The sequence below is a fragment of the Thunnus albacares genome, chromosome 11 (assembly GCF_914725855.1).
Source record: "Thunnus albacares chromosome 11, fThuAlb1.1, whole genome shotgun sequence".
NCBI classification, from domain to species: Eukaryota; Metazoa; Chordata; class Actinopteri; order Scombriformes; family Scombridae; genus Thunnus; species Thunnus albacares.
The window spans coordinates 28,987,503-29,011,236 of NC_058116.1; the positions used below are offsets into that span (position 1 = coordinate 28,987,503).

Genomic DNA, 23,734 nt, shown 5'->3' on the forward strand with positions numbered 1-23,734 from the left:
AAACATTAATTATTACAATAAAATAGACAAAAAAAATGTAAGTTTTTTTTTTTTTGACAAAAATACATTATTTCAGAAGGCACATTTCTAAAACTGAATAGAGGTTTTGTAAAATATTTGAAAAGTCAAGGAAATGCAAGCTTTCAATAGACTGAAAGTAAATGAGTAGAATTGCAATCAGTTATTATACAATATGCATTTAATTTATTAAAATACAGTAAATAAGTTGAACATTGCATTCTGTAGTTGTCACATGTGCACAGTACAGTGGACCAATAAATTAGTTAAAGTGTGAATATGTATCATAAATATTCAGGGATTTTATCCCCTTTTCTTCAGTTTGGACAGATATGTAAAACCACAAACCTACACATTTCAAAATGCTAAGAATCAGCTGTGCTGAGTAAAACTGAGCGATTCATGAGTCTCAGAGACCCTTCTATTTATTTGCTATTATATATGAGGTATACAGTGAAATGAAGAACTGCAGGAGCAGAGAACACACAGCAGAAGTTTGTATCTTCTAACTCAGGGCCCAAATGCCAAAGCTGGTCCTTAAAAAACTACAACATGAGAATAGAGAATATGGATAAAAAAAAAAAAATGTTTTACAATAAACACATTACACTCTGTGACCAGTGGCTTTGATAACTCACAGCCTGTGAAACATCACTTCAGAGGTGCAAACAGTTTCTCTTATCTGACACAACTTTGAGTGGACAGCTGTTGTATTGACCATTTTTAACTTCATGTTTCATTACCTTTTGCTGTTTTTGACTGATGGGATAGATCCATGTCAAAGAGTTAGGATAATAATATTGCATCTCTTTGAAATTGGAAAATCAGTGACAAAAACTTCTAACATTTATATTCAGTTTTCCATTCATTCGTCTGTCGAGCACGAAAAACATCTGCATTTGGAAATACACATAGATAATATTCGACATCCAGTTTGAATTCTTGATATAACATGTAGAGGGCACTTTAAGAAAATAAATGCATGGATCAAGTTGTAGTAAATAATTATATAAAACTAGGGGAGACATTTGGGAACCCCCTGCTCTTGCGAAACCTTCAGTAAGTTGGCAGTAGATCAGGACCTGTAGTGCACACCTCCGGCCTGCAGAGTGCAGTGCTGTCTTCATTGGTGCTGTGGCCCTTGATGTTCATACCATAGACTGTATATAAAGATTTATTATATATATATTTATATACAGTCTATGGTTCATACTGATAGTCAAAAGTCTTTTATTTGCAGGGCTGTAACCTCACAGCTGGGTGTTGCTGTCAAAACGCTTATTCTTCCCTTCACTGTTGCCATTCTCATCAAATTCAAAGGCACTATTTTCCACTGCATAGTCCTTCTCTTTTGCACGTGCAGCGTCACCATCTTCTAGCGATGGAGACTCACTGTCTTCCTCAGATGACCCACCACCACAATGCTTTTTATAGACTTGGTAAGCTGTGGAGTAAAGATCAGAATCAGAAACACTCATCAGTCATCTCTTCATACATCTTTACAAACAGCATTAAAATCAACTGGGGTTTAGTGCATAAACCTGTTCTCTACGCAGTTTTCCTGTCATCTAGGGCTTGTTTGGTCTTGTTTTGGTCTCAGCTATTAAATTTCCCTCCACAAGGTCAATTTGTGTTTATTGAACTACATCTACAACACATACGCTACAAAAATAGCAGTCAGCTGAGTCATTTTTAATGTGCAGTCAGACTGAAATTTGTGACTAACAACAACATTTCACAAAGTATGATTTATATGGCTTCTTATCACATATTTTACTGTCATTAACCTTGATCACTGTCCTTGGACTCATTGCAGCCGAGCAGCATCCCTCCTTATACATGCAAACAACTAATATTTTATGAATGAGAAGTTGGTCAAACCCTCCCTCTCAAGGTTGGATCAATTTGCAACTGGAAGTGAACACTGTTAATCTCGCTTCCTTCCTCATGAAGGAAGGGCTAAATGTATTGACTTAAGAAAGAAGGAAACCTGATCATGTCGGAGAACACCAAGACCTAGTGAAATGGCAAGACAGCAGCCTTTTCAAGATATAACCAAGATATAACACCATATCTGATTCTCTAATTCAAAGAACTGAGCACCGACCAAAGTAATGTCCAGAAACATCCAACAAGTACTTAAAGTAGATCAAGATCCCACCATGCAGACCTAACTTTCCCCTATCTCTTGATCAGGCAGATTTTCCCTCTTGGATTGTATCTTAAGTATAATAGTACATATTTGCACAATGTTATTATCATAAATTGTGAATATAGAGGCTTGTGTGGGTTACAATCCTGACAAAGTGTTTTGGTGGAGGAAAGATTTCGTGAAGAACTGTGGAAAATGCACTTGCCCAGACTATGTCACAATATGAGAAGTAAGGATAGATTAAATAATAATAAAGGGTATTAAAGACATTATTAACAAAATAGCTTAACTTTGTAATCATACCAATAGATGTGATTACTTTTTTACTGACATAATCAAAGTGTTCTGTCAAGGTCATTCTTGTCAATGTTTAATCAGAGGAATTTAATTTTTGACTAAATAACTACGTATTGTGACAAAGTTTCCGTCTATAATTGCCTCCACGTCTACATGTTAAATGCTCACCTCCCACAGCCATGATTGCCACCACTAGCTGGAAGATACTGTAGATGAGGGGGAAGGCAAACATGACCTCCAGCTCAGCAGGGCTGAAGGACAGCTGGACGATGGTGCTGCACAACTGGGAGTTCTGGAAACCCGTCTCCAGTGCGATGGTTCGACACCTGAACGAAGCATGAAATGATGAACCACCACATAAGTAAGTAAATATTTTAGTATTTTTATTTATTGATATAGTAGTGGTTTCAAAAAGATTACACCACTACAATGCTGTAACCTTACCTGTGCCAAGGTTGGCCCACAAAGCGGGCCATGAAGAACCCCAGGCCGAAACCAATGAAGGGGTAGATAGTTCCAATAATCCAAAGGGAGGGGGCGATAGTCCAGGAGGACTGGTAGAGAATTCCTCCAACCACAGCTATGATGATAATGAGACCAAAGCCTGCAATGGACCCAACCTGTGTACAGCAGACACATTATGAAAACTCAGTCTGGGATTTTTCATTGGATAGAGGGTAATTTTTATCAGATTCACAGAATTTATTTGAAGACGATTTAGAAGTCACTGTTTGAATAAAACGTTCCTACCTTGAGGATCTTTTTAGCCACGAGGGGCCACCTGCGTTTAACGTAAATTCCCACAGTAATTGGGATAAGCAGGGACACAAGAGTGATACCTGGGGATACACAAAGTTCATATCGTCACAATTCTGTCATTATAGGAATATAATAAATCTTCATAGTGCTTTTGGAACAAAACTACAACTTGACAACACAAGAAAACAATAGATGTGGAAGCCACTAAGATAAACCACTCATAAAAGAGACAGAAATCTAAAATAGGTATTAGATAGATAGATATTTTCAGCTCTGTCGATTAGTAATCAACCATGATTTGTCTACTTACCAATACTGTCATATGGGATCTGGATGGTGTCAGCGGAAGTCCAGGTGGCGGTGTAAATGAGTAGACAGAGAGGCATCATCCCCAAGGCCAGGATAGAGGAACAGGCTGTCATACTGATACTGAAAGGGGGAGAACATGAACAGTGTGTTGGTCAAACGAGCCCGAGGTGATTGTGATAGTTGAAAACTGCAACGTATGCTGTGTCAGTCTCCTTATCAACAGATATCCTATTGGGGTTTTGCTCATGGGGGCCCAATTTAGCCCAGTCATTTGCCCATATACAGAGCAGTAACTTAGTTGGGCCCAAGTGTGTCCTCAAAATGATTCCTCACATGGCCCCCACTTGTACCCAATATTAGCAATTAGCAACCCACATATAGGTATCAGTAACTCATGTTGGGCGTACAAAGACGCAATGACTGTTCTCTAATTATCAAATGTATAAATTGGCTTTTTGTTGTGCATAAATTCAACAACATTCACATTTGTAATGACTGAAAATTCAGCTGTCACATCGCTTTTCTACTTTATGCTGAGAAGTGTAAGAAATGCTAATCTACTCTCTAGAAATGTGGTTATATGCTATGTAACTGTTGTCCTGACAAATAGAAAGTTTTCCTTTTTTAAAGTGAGATGAAAAGTCTGTTTCTTCTGCCAAACAGTTAGTTCATTAACAAGAAAACCACCCGGTGTGTTGGGTGAACAGGTTAATTAGTTAGCCCATGAGCATTTAACCATCCAACCAACACATCATTAGCTAACATTAGATTATCGAATGAGCCTGTCAGCCCAGCTGGTTTCCTACCTTAGGTCCATGTCTCCATCCAGCCAGTAGCAGATAATATTAGAGCCGGAGCCTCCAGGACAGCAGCCCATAATGATGATGACAACAGCCTGCACAGGCAGCACATTGAAGGCAAGTGATAAGGCAAAGGCTGTGAACGGCATGATGCCAAACTGGCAGAGGAAGCCGATGCTGATGCCCCAGGGTTTCTTGATGTGGCCCCAGAGCTTCGTTGCATCCACGGTGCAGCCCATGGAGAACATGACCATAGCCAGCATGACGGTGAGCACTGAGCTCAACACCAGGCCGAGTATTTCATTGAAATTACTGGGAGGAACAACGCAGTCTGTGCCTGAACAGATTGTGGCAATAGAATCGCAGGTCATAGGCACCGCAGTTGTTGCCTTGAAAGCGGACATTGTGGACAGTGTCATGTCAGAAGACTGGAAGAGAGTTTTGAGAGTTTTCCTCAGAGGCTTGTATTTCTTACAGGTAGATTCCACGAGACGACTCCAGTTTCTCCCGCTATGATATCCAAGAAGATAATGGTGAACCAACTGTCCTGCTCACTGGTCTTTATGTCTACGCTGCTACAGCCCAATGCAATTGGGCGGGAGAATCAGGTGAAAGAAAAATAAAAAATTAACCAGTCTTTCATGTTTTATGGGGTCAGTGTTCAGAAGCACATGCATATAAAAAGAGAATCATTTTGAAATCTGATTGCACCATGGCTCTACCTTTTATTGTCCCATTAAAACTTTATTGAACCGCTATGCAGCATCATCATCCTAGGAGATGCTAGCAGTTCAAGAGATTGAACACCTTTTATGCAAGGTATTCTTTGAACAACGCCTATAAAAATTACTCTCCTTGGCCTCTTTTTATTGTTTTTTTATAGACATGAAAAAGACATTAAACAGTGGATGTCATGATGACTTTTGGCATAGATTGAAAGAAACTATATATAGTAAGAAGTAAAACCAAGTTTTTACAATTGATGTAAATTAAGTTAAATCTGAAACACAAAATAAATTATTAAAGTTGACACAATAGCTGATAAAAGTCCATTTCCTTGGGAAAACCAAATAAAAGGAAGATTCCAAAGTATTCGCAACATGGTTGTAGAAAAGTATCAATCATGGAAAGATACACAAACATTTCCAAAGTGCTGAATATCCCTCAGAGTACAGGAAGGCCAGTCAGTACACAGCTGTAAATCTACAAAAACTGTCTGAGTGAGAGGACACGCTGACTGAGCTACAGGTGACACTACAACAAATGCTGCCCAGGTGCCCTGTCTACTTTTTTAATTTTATTTTATTATATCTTTGGGTGTAAATTGATTGGACAAACGAAAACATACTTAAAACAGTGTTAATGTCCTGAATTCAGACTTCAGTTCAATCAAGAATGATAATAGGGAAAAACTCCGAATGCACAGAGCTGATAAACGTTAGACCTTTCTACATCGCCACTCTGCTGTAATTTCTGCTAAAGATACATTTGCTAAATATTGACTTGAAGGGGACACTTATGCAATAAATGATTTTGTAATTGCTGTAAGTTAGATCAGTTTGTACAAATGTATTCCTACTCTGTCTTTTTGGCTTTTAACAGTCAAAAAATCTTAATCACGTAATTCACTATAGTAAAACCATAAAACATAAAGGTCCTTGGGGGTATGAATACATTTTATACGCACGTGCCACATGTGGAAACAATAAAAAAGGTTAAAGTGTGATCAAAATGTCTTCATTCAGGTTTATTATAATGTTCTACAGCTGATGTTTATTCTCTGCAGCTGTGAGGCCGAGGAGTGCACGATTCTTACAAATAACTGCAAAATTTTTGCTTGTATTCAATTGTGTAATTATTCTAAACATACTTAAATTTTTATAATGTCATAAATCCCCACTATCCAACAAAAAATTACAAAATTGGGTTGCTCTTACCTTTCCAGGGTCCTACTTACTTTAGTGTTTACCTCTGTCTGAAAGAATGATGCTTAACTATAAAGTTAAAAGACAACCAGCCGGCACCAGCTAAAGAATGTGTTAAGCCAATATGTAGCTGCAATTATGTAAGTAAATGAAGCACATTAAGAAAAAACTCTCCACTCATCGGTCACGTGTTGTAGATTTTCAGACTTAAACATGTGCAGTAAAGCGATGGGGACACAATGAACGCTATGATGTAATCTGTACAATTTAATGCAGTCCAACGTAATATCCTGCAATCAGCACACGCTTTATGATATATAAAACGTTTCTGTTGAGACGCTGCCAGCTCAATAATGACTTTTAAACTTGTAGTGAATTGTATTTTTAGGCTAGTAAGTAAGTAAAATGGGCAGTGGACCTCCGACCTGAGTTGAACAGGTGCAGAGTCATTGCAGGGGGGAAAATACACAGTGAAGCGAAATTTGAATAATCCTTTTCACAGCAGACATTTGACTCGCCAAGCACAGTTTAAATAATAACCTTTTTAACTGATCCTTGTCACTGCAGACATTTTGACTTGTCAGAGCAGGAAAGTCATGCAAAGGAGCCATCATTACTGTTCCACCTGTGCATTTCTAACCATAACTTACTATATCAAGTCAAAATGTCTCCTGTGAAAAAATTCTACAAATCTGATTCATTTAAGAACGATAAAGAAACAATTGCTTTGATTCGGGTTAGCAAGATTAATTCAGGAAGTGAAACAGTTAAGTACAAGATAGAGTTTAAGAAAGAGAAGAAAAGAGAAGCTAGTGATGCTTAATACGCCAACATATCAGTCAAATCCAAAATATGAGGAAGTCTGTGTTGCTGTCAAGTTCATTGTGAACAGAGCAGTAAAACTTTGTGTCTTTTGTGCATTAATGGGTGAAGTTTAACTTGCATTTTTTATTTGAGAAACATTTGTGTAAAGACAGTTTTTTTTTAGCCCCCAAGAGGAGGCACAACGGCACATTTTCAGTCTCCAAAAGGGGGGTGGCAGAAAAGTTTTTCCACAAAAAAAGATTTAATTACATAGTTAAAATTCTTAAGGTGTCCGTCCACTCAAAAATGTGCCTTTGCTCATTGTTTGCTTAACTTCAGTTGGATGTTTTACTTTCACAATGCAGAATGATGTATGTGCAGAGTTTGACACTAAAATGCTGTTTTCATATTCATCTGCTGAAAGTGGAAAATGTATGTATGAGCATGACTTGTGACATCATAATTAATTTGGCCACTCGTGGTCTAATGTGCAAATTACACAAATGTGATGAAGACATTTGAAGTAGGAATTGAGTTTTCAGTGAAGTAAGAGACATATCCAGCGGTTAAACTTTTTCTTATATTCATATTTTCATATTCATAGACTCTGGATTTTTGAATGAGAGAGAAAGAGAGAGCAGAGTATTTGTTATATAGTTCAAAAAATGTCTGGAGGGAAGCTTTAAAGTTACACGTATTTCTTCCCCCTCATTGAATAATCCAGAATATTTTTTTCAGATATTTCTTAAGTTAAACTACTGAACCATGAAGCGCTCTACTACATTAAAAAATCCATTGTCAGTGTGTGATCTGAAGGTTTCAAGTTTCCATATAAGTACCATACTGGAGATTTAACCTTAATCCTACTGACCGGGGTCCCTGCAGACCCCAGAGGTTTACTTTTCTCATATCTCACAGGTTCTTTATTCTATCATCATTCCAATCACTTCATATCATTGTTTTCTGTTTCTGTTTTAATAAGTGCTTTTAAAAAATACCAATGTATTGGGGTGCTGGGGGACCACAGTCAAAAGCACCCAATTCTGCCTATGCAGTTTTAATAAATGGAACTAAACATAGCACAAAAAGTAAGGAATTTCTTTGTTTGTAACAATGCTTCTTGGCAATAAATCTTATACCGTTGGAAAGTTTATTTCCCTTTTTAAATGGTGCCACATTTGTAAGGAACATGCATTTGTGGGATGAGCAGCAGAGCTGAGTATGTGGGTTGCGCCCATGAAAAATATGCAAAATCTTCTCTGCCAATGCCAAACAGCAATATGCAAATTAACTCTAACTTTCATAAAATAATTTTTTTTTTTTTTCAGATGACATTAATTACATAACTAATAATGTTTTTAGAAGAAATAAGTCAACATTTTGCTATGATGGTTGTTTCTTACAGTAGTTTATTCGTCGAGTCTACAGTCGAAAGTCCTCGTATGTTAAATATGTTGGCAGGATGAAGGTCAAGGTGAACTGCGAACGTGAAAACAGCCTTCTAGTGTCAAACTCTGCACGTACATCATTCTGCACACTGAAGCTCAAACATCCAAACTGAGGAACAATAAGCAAACATTTATGAGTAAAAGGGGACTTTGAGTTAGCGCGATGCTTCAGTTCCGAAACAAAAGTTTGAGCACGTTTTGTCTCTTACCGTAATCTTTACTGAACCTGGTTACCGCGGCAACAAGTTGCTGATCTAGCCCTTGTGTGTGTGGAGATCAGGAGGAATCATAGAACAAAGTCTCACAGCTGTTACGTCATTATGTCCATGTTATGCAAATTTTGGTGACTTTTCTAAACATTTTTACAAATTTTCCAAAATGTTCTAAATTAGTTTTTTATTCTTGAAAAAATACATTTTTAAAATTCCAAACATTTTCAAGGATCATTATGACAAAGAAGAGGAGCAAATCTTATTTGTTTCTTGTAATTATACCAACATCTCCAAATGAAAATTGGATTTATTTATTGATTTTGAAATGATACATAAGCCACATTTTTAAAGGTTTCCTGTCGTATTCACTCACCATTCACATCTCATAAACCGTAAAGGTGTGTGCAGTGTCTTAATTCTTTCTGTGTGTGTAAATCAGTGCCGTGGTATGACAGAAGGGGATAGTGAAACACTTATGGTAGCTCTTCAGAGAGATTCTTATCAGTCTTTATCTGTCGACTTTTATCTCTTCTTCTCCATCTGACTCGTCCCTCGTTCCAGCTGCAGTAAATTTTAAGTATCTTTCTGCTCCTGACGTGTGAACAAGTGTGTGAAAGGTCTGTGACATGTCATGGCTGTTATCATAGGTGATCTGATTCCAGATAACGATCAATTCTTATAGGTCCATATTTCATGGTGTTCTTGCAACATTGTGAAATAAGGAAACAAAGATAAGACGCTTTTGGTAAATTGTCCCACTGGTTAGCTCGTCTTTTATATAACAAGAGGACTTGCGGGGAAAAGAGGAAAAAAAAAAAGAGGATACAAAGATATTTCCAGCATGTGACCTTGACCCCTTCCTAACAAGCTTCTATAAAAAAAGTTTATGACTGCATGTCTGCTGATCTGTCATGTGTCGCTCTGTGGACTGGATGGTTCTCCTCATATTTGTAAATGTTCTATTACCAATATTGCAAAAACTTCAGTAATTATTATCCAGATTATTCTTAACTACGTACAACTGACTGAATTACTTACTTACTAAAAAAAAAAAAGCTTGTGTGACTTGTTCCTTTCTGGGTTTTTATTGTACAAACACTCATTTGAATTTTAAAAATCTGGACTTTACCATGAATAAAGCAGAATTTAAAAGATAAATATCAGTTACAACCGGATATCAGCCTATTACTAGTAAGTAGGAGTTGTTTTCAGTGAGTAATAGTGAAAGGACATATGAATAAACAAACAGAATAAAATTAATCTCGAGGCAAGTCAATAAAACATGGAAGGATTCAATGATGGGGAATAGTTTTATAGGCAGTTTATTTTAAAGTGCCAGATCTAAATACCAACAGAGGAAAATAGCATATAAAGAAGCTTTTACGGAATTCGATTACATTAAATGGATTTTGCTAAAAAAAATGCCAATAAGAAAAAGGTTTTAAGTTGAAAACCTTAGGATAAAACTTAAATGGTGGTTACATGGTTACAATATACAAAAATATTTATTAAAAAGTCATTACAACGAAATGTGATAATGCCAATATTCACCCAAAATACATAGTTTCAAGAACCAACCGATAAACAGACAAAGTTGGTGACTAGCAAGTGACCACAGTGAAACATTTAGCAGCTAAAGAGCCAGATATTTCCAGCAGGAGATGGTGGAGATCAAAACAGAGCTAAACAGAGTGAATGTTGGACTTAGAAACACAGCTCCAAAAGCATGCAAGCTGTGTGTGTAAATATGTAACAGATTGCCAACAGGTTTGCCATATTAGCTTAGAATGTTATAACATGTCAACATTCACAGCTTGTGGGTAAAATATCATTTATTGCAGGTTTAAAGGACCAATGTGTAAGATTTAGAGGGAACTATTGGCAGAAATTGAGTATAATATTCATAAGTATGTTTTCATTAGTCTATAATCAACTGAAAATAAAAAATTGTTGTGTTTGCGTTACCCTAGAATGAGCCCTTTATATCTACACAGGGAGCTGGTCCTCTTCCACAGAGCCCGCCATGTTTCTACAGTAGCCCAGAGCGGACAAACTGAACACTGGCTCTAGACAAGACCTTTCACAAGTTTTGCGGCCACCATAAGTTCTCCTGCACGCTTGGAAGGGGAGGCGTGATGGGAGCGGTATTCAACTGATTGCAATCTACAACCTCACCACTAGATGCCACTAAATCCTTCACACTGGTCCTTTGAAGTAAATCAAATAAATGCAAGAGGATGCTCACAGTGCAGTCGGTAAGTTGTTCAGTAGACAACTCTATTAATCTCTAGTCTAGTCTGTAGTCTTGGCCCAAATGTAAAACTTTTTTTTTTCTGTAAATTATGTTTGGAAAAGCAGGGGTCATATTATATTAAGGCTTAAACAATTATGTATGATTCACAACAACAGATCTTATTTTTAATGCAGAGAGTGTTGCATTATGGGTTGTTTGTAGCCTTATTCCTTCTAAGCTAACAGGTTTCTTCAAGTCAGAGTGTCTATTAGAGTCAATCAGCCCTAAAACAAGTGTTTAGGAAGCCCAGTTCAACCTGGAGAGACAGCAGTCTCACATTTTGGCAGCAGCATGTTGTCGTGGCAACTCCGGTTGCCAGATATCCTCCACCACAGCTGCCGGCGAGATGACACAGTAGCAACCACTGCTCTGACAGATGCCAGACGTTTTGGAGGATGTCTTTCTAAAAAAAAAAAGTCCGACCTGAGAGAGTGACTGTGACATGTAGTTGACACTTCTAGTGGTACCAGCAGCTGCCGGCGAGATGCAACCATCTGCCAAAGACCTGCGACGTGCTGATAGCTCCCGCTGTTTGTCACAGATGTCAGCCAACTGATTTGGAGGATGCTGCTCGAAAAAGATGACCCAAGTGAAGGGAAAGCCGCAGTTATCACAATTAAAAGCATACTGAGCTTTTAAAGGTGCAGTGTGTAGAATTTAATGGCAGCCAGCGGGACGGACTTTTCAGAAATGGAATAAAATACTCATATAATCACCTGACAATAAGCATTGTTGTGTTTTTGTTACCTTAGAATGAGCCCTTTATGTCTACATAGGAAGCAGGTCCTCTTCCACCATGTTGCACCGCCATCGAGTTTTTCGTGGCCACCATAGGTTCTCCTACACGCTTGGAAGGGAAGGTGAGGGGAGGGGTATTCAGTTGGTTGCAATCTACTCGCTGCCACTAAATTCTACACACCGGTACTTTAAGGGCATATTATAGTAGTCACAGGTCCAGTGTAAGCTACTGTACAACATAATATGTAAACTATCTGTGACAATAAGCTCCTGAGAAGCTTAATTATGACACAAAAAACTCTATATCACCTGTTGTCCATTAACACTCAGTGAGTCATTAAGGCAGGTTTATCAGTTACCCAGCCATCCTTAATTAGTCATCAGTAACTCTTGAACCGCCAGCAAGAGCAGAAGCAAGGCCAGAATATTTACTCACACCATGACACTGAATTCAGCCTTCTGCAAACTTTCTAATTAACTTTGTGATTATTCTTACGTTTAAAAAAACACATCCTGTCACGGCTAGCAAGCATGAAAAACCATGAAGCCTTTAAGAGAGCTTGCATAGTCGGTACACTGAAGGCCAGTGACGAGGTAAAGGGTCTAAAGTCGACTAAAAATGGACACTGAAGAAAATGTAATGGAAGCATAAGACTGAAAATAAGACTGAGTGAGCTCTCTTGAATTTGAATAAACTACTGTAGCTTCTCCCTCTTAGGTAGAGATAATAAAAACGGTCAGTCTCAGGTTAAAAAAACTTTATTTATTTTTTATTAAATACTACTACAGGTCCATCTTTTATTTATTTTTTATTGGCCTCTTAAAACTGGACAACATCATCAACATGACAACTCATCTCAGGTTGAAGAGCACTTTGAGCACAAAATTGTAGCTTCATTTCAAAATTGTTAGTTGTGTATATACATATATACACACACACATATATATATATATATATACATACATACATATAAATAAATGAATGAATACAGGCTATAAACACACCATTAGCAGGCAGCAGAGAATAACGGGGTTTAAGTCAGCTCTTAAATACAGTCAGAGTCGGGGCACATCTTAGATCCTCTGGTTCCATAAGTGTGACCCACTGTGGGTAAATGAAGAACTGCACCGATCCAACACCTTCGGGTGAACTGAAAGTTAGATCGTGACCCAGGCCTGATCACCTAGATTCAGCTCTAGTTCAACATTTCGTTACACTTTCCATCAGTCGACCTATTTTATTACCGGACCTCATCGATGCTGTTGTGGCTGAACAGACTTAAATCCCTGCAGTCAGCTTCTAAACTTTACGGAAAGATAAAAGTTAAACAATCAGTGTCCACAAACTTTTGGCCATGTAGTATAAATGTGTGCATCTGTCTGGAGTAATGCAATGCTTCACTGTAATTTTAAAGGACAACCAACCAAACAGAAAACAACAGTATGTTTTACAATTTATTAAAAAAAAGTCTCTGACGTTATTATGCAGCTGTACATGAGTAACGGTGTTCCTACAGTATCAGACACACGTTACAATGCTGAGAGTTCCTTCAAATCTTGAGAGCCGTCCTTTTCTCTGCTTTTTTAAAAAAACAGATTCCTTGTCAACAGACGGCGATATGAGTCTCAGTCCTGCTCAGTGAGGTTCAGCTGGTCTCTGATCAGCTCTGAGAGGTGTCTGTTAACATGATGCTTCCTGTTACGTGAGCAATGAAGCATCTCAGGAGGTAGATCCCCAAAAACTGGATGGAGCTGTTGCAGAAAGAAAAAAAGAGAAAAAAGAAAGAGTTGAGACAATCTGTCAAGACTGTTTTATTAAAAAACAAACAAATTAAAAAAAACAGAAAATGAGGAAATTAAAGCATTGTGTTAAGCTAGCTTCATGCTAGCCTGGCTGCAGGTCTGCGGTTGGACTCTGTCTCTTACATAAGGTAAAAGGTGAAGACATTTCCTGTGATTTCCTTTTTGGGAAAAATCAAACCTTAAATGTGCAACCAGGCACACGAGTCTCTGTGATGTCTGCAGTCTGGAGGTGGTGCAAACTACTGCATGAATTTGTTGAGACTGTATTCAGAATGTTGGTTATTTTTTGGAGATTTACATCAGTTTGTGCAGTAGCTGTATTGGATTGCTTCATAACAGTCATTATAATTTACTGTATGCGGGGAACATGTTTATTGACAAAAATTGTGGACTATCAGAAAAACTTTTTAAAACTGTTTTAATCAGTCAGACAAGTTTTATTTTTATATTATCTTCCAGGAATCTAGCAGAAAGCATTAATACAAAGCTAAAGACAGATGGGACTGCGATCCCTGACACACCATGAAAGAAAAATAAACATTAAAATAAAATAAATAAACATTATCATCATACAGTAGAATTAGCTAAAACAGCTGGGTGCTGTAGTTTTTAACTCACTATTCAGCTGCAGATTTATGCACATTTGGTGCTGCAGTGGGTTTATTTATAGCAGCCGGACAGTGTGTGTAAGATTATCTCACAAAAAACCATAGCGTGTGTGTTCATGGTAATGAAGGAACATGTCAGTGCAACAGTGTGGCTCACTGACGTGTTTTTCACAGTTTTAGGACATTGGAGCTTAACGGCACAGAGGGATAAGATATATCAGGCTTTGGATACACACACAATACTTAGTAGGATCAATTCATTGTTGATCTTTTCATGAGAGTTATTAAAAAGAAATAATATAAAACATCACCAGACGTAACAAGCAATGAGGACGTGTGATTCTCACCTGACCAGAAACGGCTGAGGGAAGCAGCTTGTGGTCTGAGTTTTAACCACATCCTGAAGATTCAATAAGTTTGTCAGCAGTGCTCCGCGTCCGCATTTATCGATCTTTGTCACCACCATCTGCACATCGAAATGATATAAAATACAACATTACAATTCTACCTTCATATACAGACAAATTCTTCTCAAGTACAGATCACAGAACTATCAGCAAATAACAACAGATTTGTCAGCAAAACATGCAAAATTAGAGCAGATCGTATTGTGAACCTCATTTTGCTCTCGTTTGTAAATCAACTAAGACTTATTCTGACATCTGCTGGCCAGTTAAGAGTACTGCAGCCTCTTCAATGGAGAATAACTAGGATATATTTGAACATTTGCTTTTAATTAAGTGTTTGAAACTTTACAACAGCATTCACAACAGCTTGTTTAATGTCCGTCTGAGGTTTGAAACTGACCATTTCATTTCATTTCTTTCAGCGGGAAGAGTTCATCTCTGTTAAAAGCTGTACTGTCACAGCCTTAATAGTGGTCAAAGTGTTTAATAACCTGAGAGCATGAATAATTGACTGCAGAGAGCGCTCAGAGAGAGTGGAGGTGCTTCATTATAACATCCCAGCGGTGACATTTCAAAGGGGACAGCAGTTTTTAAATAGCTGAGTGGGAGCATTCAGCATTAATTCACTGTGGATGTAATGACGAAGGTTTTATAAGAAGAATGAGTAAAATGTTTTTAAAAAAAGGAGGGAAAAGCTGTTAAGTGTTAATGTTTTACACCTGCACCTGATACTAAAAATACTGACGTCTCCATCACGGATTCATTCTGCTGTTTCACTTCAAGTACGTTTGTTTCCTTGTTTATAAACTCGACATTCTGATGTATATTCTCTTGTTTTTAACCCGTTTTCTGAGGTTGCAGGGCAGGTACTGTATGTTCTAACAGACTGTCACAGTATGGGATGGTTTAGCCTATAATTTGCATGCTGCAACCTGCAAAAAACAATTTGCTATTCAGCAGTTTGTAAACCACAGCTGATGTGCGGCTCACACTGAAGCACCGTTTATTTGGCCAAAATGTAAATTACAGGTTGGTGGTGCACTTTAAATTTCAATCTATGGTCCTGCTATGTGATCATAACCTGCTTGACCATAATTTGAAGTATGATAATAATCATAACTGTGACGACATAGACATGAGAAATATCAGCTGTATCTTCTCTCCTCTAGAAGTATCCTCAGTGGTCTTTCTTTAGGACATGGACAACAGTTTTATTTGCTTTTACTCATATATTCTGCTGACTTAATTCTTCATTTGGAAATCTTTTTCCCACTTAAAAGACATGATGTTACTATTTGTGAAGAAAGCGTGCGAGTGTCTCACCACGTACGGACGTCTGGTCTCCTCACACATCTCCAGAGCGATCATGTCGGTCGTCTGGAGACCAACACTGCCGTCCACCAACAGGAATGTCCTCACAAGACTGGGAGAAACAAAGATAAGAAGAACTTTAATCTCTAAAACAAATATTTTCCCTTTTCCGGCCACTTTTGGTAGAAGGGATTTACATTTATATTCAATGTTATTCTTCTACAGGCATATAACATAAATATCACAGGCCTGTACAGTAATTATACACCACTCTCTTGTATCTCTTGTGCACCATCTTGTGGCCACAATCCACAAGTACCAGAGCCAAGAAGCAACCTGGAGCACATGGCACAAACAGACAGATGACTGATCTCACAAGTATATGTTATTGTTATTAACACATCATCCTGTAACAAGAACAAACTTAAGTACCATCCTATCATATCACATGTGGCCAGCCAACACAAAAAGACTCCAAAATTAGCTTAAAGATCCTCTCCAGACATGTTTTAAGATGTATATTAAATACTTTGAATAATAAGTTGTCTGATATGGTTTTTCCACAAACACACACAGAGAAATAGAGAGCAACTTCCTAACAAACGTGATTATCTGATACATCTGAAGCCATGTCGAACTTCTAAGATCTGGATTTTTAAAAAAGAGGAACAAAATGTCTTTGGTGTAAGAGGCTACTCCAGAACATGTCTGTGTCTTACAATAACATGATTTATTCTGCATGAAATGCGAGAAAACTTCTTCTTCCTTGGAGGCTGATGAGATGTTCTTCTCAGGATAGTCCACCTGAATAAAACATCATCGCCTGCCTGGTTTGAAATAATTGATGATTTGTAATGCTGCACCTTTCCTCTGAGAATTTTACTTGATCAGAAGAATGTGAAAGTGTCAAAGTTGATGTGTTACAGCCAGATATCATCAACAATATATCTTTTCACAGGATGATCTATGAATGAATCATCTTCTTGGCTCTATGACTAAAGGCCGATAATCAGGAACAGCATGTTTTTCGTGATATCTGTTCAAGAAGAATCCTCCTCCCAACCTCTAGAGAGTAGTTGAATTCTTACTCATATGAAAGGGAGGAAACGTCTTACAAGACACCGATCACATGTTTATGAGGGATACTGATCTACAGCAGACGGTGTGAATATCTCACTTTTTCCTGGTGTAAAGGTACGGCTCCACCATGTCCACAAAGTCTTTGGGCGCTCTGTGTCCGTAACCGGGCATGTCCACGATGGTGAACGCTTTGCCCACTCTGAAGAAGTTCATCTTCTTTGTGTGACCCTGAAGAAGAGAGACGGAGAGATGTGATGCTTTTTATTAGTAATTCTGTTTACATACTGATTACTTAAGCTGATCACTGCTACACTGGTGGTTTACAGGAAGCCCCTTCACCTAAATTATGACTACTGTGTATTCCATACCATGTCTGAATGTTCTGTCATTTGTATGATCAATGTTTGCAAAGAATAAAATTCTTGGGGAAACACTAAAGTAAAGTTTTGTCAAATTAAAATATGCATGTATGCAGAAGGTAGTTTGTAAACAGGAGGTGCTGCTGACAGCATGATGACAGTCAATAATGAAAATGTCAAGTTTAAATGTTATGATCCTGTCATAATTACCCACAACCTGAGGTAACACATCCAAATGTCTTGTTTTGTCCAACCAGCAAACCAAAACCCAAAGATTTCTTGCATTTGAGAAGCTGAAACCTGCACTTTTTTGGCATTTTTGCTCATAAAAAAGACTTAAATGATTATTCGATCATCAAAATAATTTCCAGCTGTTAGACTGACTGTCGCAGCTCTAATATCGACGCATACATACGACACTCACTGGAGTTTTGGAGACTCTGACTTCGACCTCAGGCGTCAGGGAGAACAGAGCTTTGATGAGAGACGACTTCCCAACGTTGCTTCTGCCGATGAAACACACCTGTGAATACAAACCAGTACATAACAGACACTATAAACGCCTTTATTGTGTCGGATTATAATTCATGATTAATTAAACATCTTGATATTAATTCACTGTGTTGTGAATATTTTCCTTGGGGGAGGGTGGGGGGTCTTTTAAGGTTTTCAACAGATTCATTGAAAGAGCATTTTTTAAAGACACCTGCTCTGACTGTTACTGGCTGCCGTTACGCTTTTGCAGCTACAGAGTGGGCGACCGCCAAGTCCCACAGGACACAGCTCGGGCTCATCCATCTCTCAGACACGAGACAGATGGATGGGAGAGCTCTTGCTTGCCAGTAAGCTACGAATACATCATCCTCTGACGGAGCGGAGAGGGAGAGCGGTAACTAACTCGGCATGACAAAGAGACCCCGTTGTCCTATCAACACAATGTTCCATTCTGAGCCCTCTGGTGAACGCCGCTGTCTATACGCTTATAAATCTGCTCGTTTATTATCGAGTGTCATCTCGTATTTAATTATGGATGAGGCTGCGGGAGGGTAAAGAGACATTACGCTACGTTTTTCAGACTCGAGTGTCCCGTGTTTTGGGGTCGAGGAAGGGCGACGTGAACAATATCTTGATCTTCAACATCCTCACTCACTCAAACACAGCACATATAAGCAGGCTAGAGCTGCAGATAACACTTTTCATTATCGATTAATCTGCAGATTATCTTATTGATTAATAGTTTTGTCTGTAAAATGTCCACAAACAGTGAAAGTGCCTGTTTCTTAGATTTCTTAGACCTCAAGGTGACATCTTTAAATGTCTTTTTTTGTCTGATCAACAGTCTAAAATCTAAAGATATTCAGTTTAACTATCACGGCAGGAAAAGTCAGTATTCTCTGTCAGGTCAGCTGAACATGAGGCTCATTGAAAATCAGGTTCACCAACGTTTGTTTGTAGTTTGTCGACGGCTGTCTCCGCTGCCGTGAGCTAAACATTTTAATGTCATACATGTAATTCTCTTTTATCATAAGTCTTTGGTTCTGACCTTATTCTCTTTATGCTGTTGCTTACTGTCTTAACAGATCAGTTGTTTTCTATAAATTAATCTTTTTCCATTCTGATGACTCTCTGTCTCTCTTTCTTTCTTGCTCTCATATGTTGTGCTTATAAAAATGTTTTATCTGGTTGTTTGTAACAGATGTGATATTAATATCTGGCGGGAGACAACAGATGAAAATCAGCCTCAGTCTAACTCTTGCTAATTAACACATATATATGTTCATCAATGAGCAAAATCCCCGACAAATAACCTAATAAATATAATTAAATGAAATTTATGACACAGAAAAGCTTCAAATCATCACTTTTGAGAAGCTGCAACCGGCAAATTTTTAGTATTTTTGCTTAAAAAATGACTAAAAGGATTATTTTATTATCAGAATAGTTGCTGTTTAACTTTCTGTCAGTTGACTAATCGTTACAAACACATCAAAACAAACATTTCTGTTTGTTCAGCTTTTAAAGTTCAAATTTAATGACAATCATACAAATCATCTGGCAGCGTATTACTCCACACATTAGATCAGTAATATGAAGACGGACCTGTAGCTCACATTACAACAGTTAGTTTGTCATTTTATAAACAGGCTTCCAATTAGAACTGTTTATTGGTTTCCTATCTATCAAGTTAGCCTAAAAAACGTTGACAGTGTGTTTCTAGATGTGCAGAGTGGATGAAATTCAACAACAGAAATGTGACACATCCTCAAAGTTCTACCTTGAACTACAACATGTACTGTATGTTCATGAGGCATCAATTAATTAACAACAAGTGACCGAGGTCGTCCACTGACCTCTGGCTGTTTCATCGGAGGTATTTGCTCCATCCTCTCCGCAGAGACGTAGTAATCAATCTTATGAGACGATGAAGAGTAGAAGAGCTTTTCTGCTTTAATTATATCCTCCACACTAGGATGAAAGAGCTGGAACTGTGTCCTGTCCACAGACCTGAACATCGGTTTCATTCAATTAAAAAAAATAAAATCAAATGGAGGGTATTAACGAACACATATTTTATGAACCTATTCTTAGAAATCCTGTGCAGGCAAGTTTATAACTAAACACTAGAGCTCTGGAGACAAACTACAGTACCTGTCCAGGTAAGCATCCAGCTCACTGAAGGGGTAAATTAAGCTCTGGACTTTCTTCTGAGGAAGAGTTGTGGCTTTCTGGAGCGAGGCCAGTTTAGGGACGCTCTGCCGGGAAACAGAGCGAACCTGAGACCCGGGCCGAAGCCTCAGACGCAGCCGCAGACAAAACATCTTTCTCTGCAGATCTCACACCTGCCTGCGGAGCAGAAAAGGACACACAGTGTGATTATTACTCACTAGTTTCATATCTAACCAATACTGCAGCTTTCATTTGAGTTGATGCTCTGCAGCCACAGTCAGCACAGTTAAATGTTTATATTATTATCTGAATTTAATGTTTGTTTATGTTAGTTACTTTTCAGATGAAGATTTGACACAATGGATAATATAACAAGCTTTTAAAATACAACACATTGTTAAAGATGAAACCAGTGGTTTCCAACCTTTTTGGCTTTTGACGTCTTACAAAAAGCAGTGTGTAGTCGGGGTCACATTTCACATGTCTATGAGTTGTTCACAGCTCCACCAAATAGTGATTTTTCCCTCTAAACTTCTCACATGGTTTCATTTCAATAAATGTTCAAATGATCCAATATTTCAGCAAAAATCAAAGATTAGAGAAAAAGTCTAAAAACTGAAAACAGATTTGTGTATCAGAACTTTGTTTATTCTTCTTTCCTCTCCCATTAATCATCTCACAACCCCTCAGATTTATCTGCTGACCCTTTGGAGGGGCCCGACCCCTAGGTTGGGAACCACTGGACTAAACTAGCTAACTGTATATAAAGTAGTGTAAACTAGCTCCACCTCCAGCAGCTACAACAGTAACATGCTGCTCTAACACTGATGCTTCATTGTTAATAATCTAATGACGTCATATATAATAATATATCAGTCAGAGGGACCAAACCGCTACTTTTACTGCAATACTTTAACTACATCAAGCTCATAATACTTATGTACTTTTACTGCAATACTTTAACTACATCAAGCTCATAATACTTATGTACTTTTACTGCAATACTGAATCTGAATACTTCTTCCACCACAAACATGATGTCAGGGTCATGTTGATGCGAGCTAGCAAAACATTAGCATTACATCTAAAATACGCTTAAAATTGACAACCTACCTTTCGAAACAGGAGTTCATTTTATAGTTTGCCTCAACTCCAGTAATTTCGCTTATTAATATTAATAGACTGAAACATGCTTTGGCGACAAATGAGCGTTATCAACTGCTGTCAAGAAAACTATTTTCCACTTTCCTCCATGTTGCGTGCAGCGCTCAAATGAGTCCGACTGAAACAACATGAGTTTGCTTCAACAGTCCGCTTAAAAGAGTTATTTTTACAATTACGCTATAAAGTATTCGGTTACTTATTTGACTTACTTTATTTGATAAAACAACTAAAACGAAGTAACCGTAATGACGTCTGTATATCATATGTAAAAGATTTAGGATGTTAGTCAATTTTAAATGAAAAATGACTTTAACACGTCTTCATAACAGTCGAGAAATGTTTTAAAAAGCTTATTAGAAGCAGTAGTAATAGGAGTGGTCGTTGTAGTAATGTTTTTGTTTGTTCGTTTTTTAGAAAAATATAAATGTGAAATAGTATTTTCACTTCCTGCTTTCACTTTTTGGAAATATTAGTGTGATGTTCATCAGCCTTCTGTTATTACTTTGTTTTTAAATCAGGACAGAAGGAGGACTGAGTGAATCTGAGATAGCAATATTAAAGGATATGGCTGGCAATTTTCCATATTTTATTTATTGTCAACAAATTTCCTGTGTTGTGTGTGTATCTAAAGCCTGATATATCTTATTCTTCTGTGCTGTAGACCTTGGTTGTTGTCCAAAAACCATTAAAAACATGTCAATGAGCCACACGGGTGGCATGTTCCCGTGTTAACAGAACAGCGTTCCTGCACATGTGCAGCGGCGTCTGCCTTACACAGAACTACTGTCCGGAGACTGAGAACATGATCACTGTTAAATTAGTCCGTTTCCAAACAAATTAACGTGACCAAACTCTTTGTCATAAAGAAACATATCACTCAGTGCAGCAGTGTGGCTCACAGAGGAATAAGATATATCAGACTTTGCACATGACATTTGTTGACAATGAGAAAAATATAGAAATTCGTCAGCTAATCCTTTAATAAAGCTATCAAATATTAATTAAATCCTGCCTCTGCCCAGATTTAAATTTAAAACATACAGACAGTAAAGGGAAACAAAGTTATAAAATAGGGCAATAGAGTACTTTTTGGAACTTTTGAACACTTTTGGCTAACTTTGTTCCACCTCAAAATCCAGTTTGATCTGAAGCTGTCATATTATGAAAGTGTTTCTTTGTGACTTCAAACTGCAGTCAAAGACAATGAAACGAGTCTCTGCGGAGGCTAAAACGAGGGTGATTCTGTTACATCTCTAGTCCTGTGTGCTGTTCTAATATTGCACGGGTCATATGGAACGCAGCCTAATTTATGAGAAATGAATTCGCTTTTAGATACGGATGCATTCTTCTCACTGATGCATGGCTCGAGAAACGTACAGAAACATTCTTGTGTTCCTGCTCTTCGGTGGAAAACACCTCTTATTCACAGAGAAAGGTATAGTTCTAGCTGTCACATACATCCTCCATCACCGTCTCGCTGGGGATTATTGAGGATTACAATACAGACGTTTATGCGGAGCACGCCAAAGAAATGTCTTCATAAATTTGGTTATAGGAGGTGGCAGTGATAAGAACGACTCCAGGCCCCCGAACCCCCCCACCACCACCACCCCCACCCCCACCACCACCTCCCTCTGCATTCTTTCACTCTGAGTCTCCCAGGAAATGGAGTCTCATCAATAGTCATGTTCAAATGGTGGTCAGGTTTCACAGGTTCATGAACACAAAGTGGTTAGCCTCCTTCTTCACAGTTTCCTCCAAGGACTTTCCTCCACATTCCTCCTTATATGGGAAGAAATCCGCTCTAATATTAATGCGGCTGTGATTAATAGTTTGAAAAGCACTTTCTGTTTGAAAGGTAGAATATTTGGCACACTTTTGGGGTCTCATTTTAAGCAATGCACATCAAAATGAATCACTGTTATCTGCTCCCTTATAGCGTGTCGACCCTTTTCTCTCCACATGGTGGCGATGCAGACCGCTGAAAGCATCGCTCTCCACTTAGGGCTGACATGTTAAATATCTGCTTTCACCACCTTGTGCCAATCCTCCCCTCTGCTCAATTTGGATTTTATGACTTGATGTGATTCATAGTATGTTCACTGAACAAATTAATTCAGAGAAATCCAGTAACAGCCATCATATTCTCCCTGTCCTTCTTCTAGAGGAGTCCTTTATTCTCATGTGCCGTGCTGCAACGCCTCTGCCTTTTTCATTCATCACCTATTTAAGAGAATATCAATTTCATATGTGTCGAGAGCCTTATAAAAATAGAGAATTAAGTGATTGATTTATTCTCTCTGCCTCTGTCTGTTTTTCCTCTTTCTTTTATTACATGTGTGTCTTGCGCATCATGAAATGTTTGGAAGTTAATTGAATGAGCTTCAACTGAAAGGAGTAAAAGGAAGGAGTTGTTCCTCGCTCCTTTTGGATTACTTAGCAAATTAAAGACTGTTAGCTGCATTAATTCACCATTTCATTATTTCACAGGGAGATGAGAGCAGAAGAAATCACCACCAGGGACAGCTGATGGGGTGTTTAATAGATGGACGTTCTTAACCGTCGGCCATATATACGGCT

At 38.1% G+C, this 23,734-nt stretch overlaps 2 protein-coding genes and 1 long non-coding RNA gene across 3 annotated transcripts; 1 reads left to right on the plus strand and 2 right to left on the minus strand.

Moving 5' to 3' along the window:
• Positions 1-181: 181 nt before the first annotated feature.
• Positions 182-4,819, minus strand: slc10a2 (solute carrier family 10 member 2). Its single transcript, XM_044365356.1, has 6 exons — positions 4,342-4,819; positions 3,537-3,655; positions 3,218-3,306; positions 2,912-3,087; positions 2,636-2,793; positions 182-1,462 (listed from the first exon to the last, which is right to left on the minus strand). The coding sequence occupies exons 1-6, from the start codon at positions 4,752-4,754 to the stop codon at positions 1,269-1,271; spliced, it is 1,149 nt and encodes a 382-aa protein (XP_044221291.1). The 5' UTR covers positions 4,755-4,819; the 3' UTR covers positions 182-1,268.
• Positions 2,743-5,739, plus strand: LOC122991892. The gene is made up of 2 exons (XR_006405933.1): positions 2,743-2,828; positions 4,813-5,739. It is a non-coding gene; the product is annotated as an uncharacterized LOC122991892 (long non-coding RNA).
• A 7,457-nt stretch (positions 5,740-13,196) lies between these two features.
• On the minus strand, positions 13,197-21,283 carry gtpbp8 (GTP binding protein 8 (putative)). The gene is made up of 8 exons (XM_044365357.1): positions 21,104-21,283; positions 19,973-20,167; positions 19,675-19,828; positions 17,748-17,846; positions 17,062-17,192; positions 15,897-15,996; positions 14,514-14,632; positions 13,197-13,507 (listed from the first exon to the last, which is right to left on the minus strand). The coding sequence occupies exons 2-8, from the start codon at positions 20,140-20,142 to the stop codon at positions 13,417-13,419; spliced, it is 864 nt and encodes a 287-aa protein (XP_044221292.1). The 5' UTR covers positions 20,143-20,167; positions 21,104-21,283; the 3' UTR covers positions 13,197-13,416.
• Between the last annotated feature and the right edge of the window lie 2,451 nt (positions 21,284-23,734).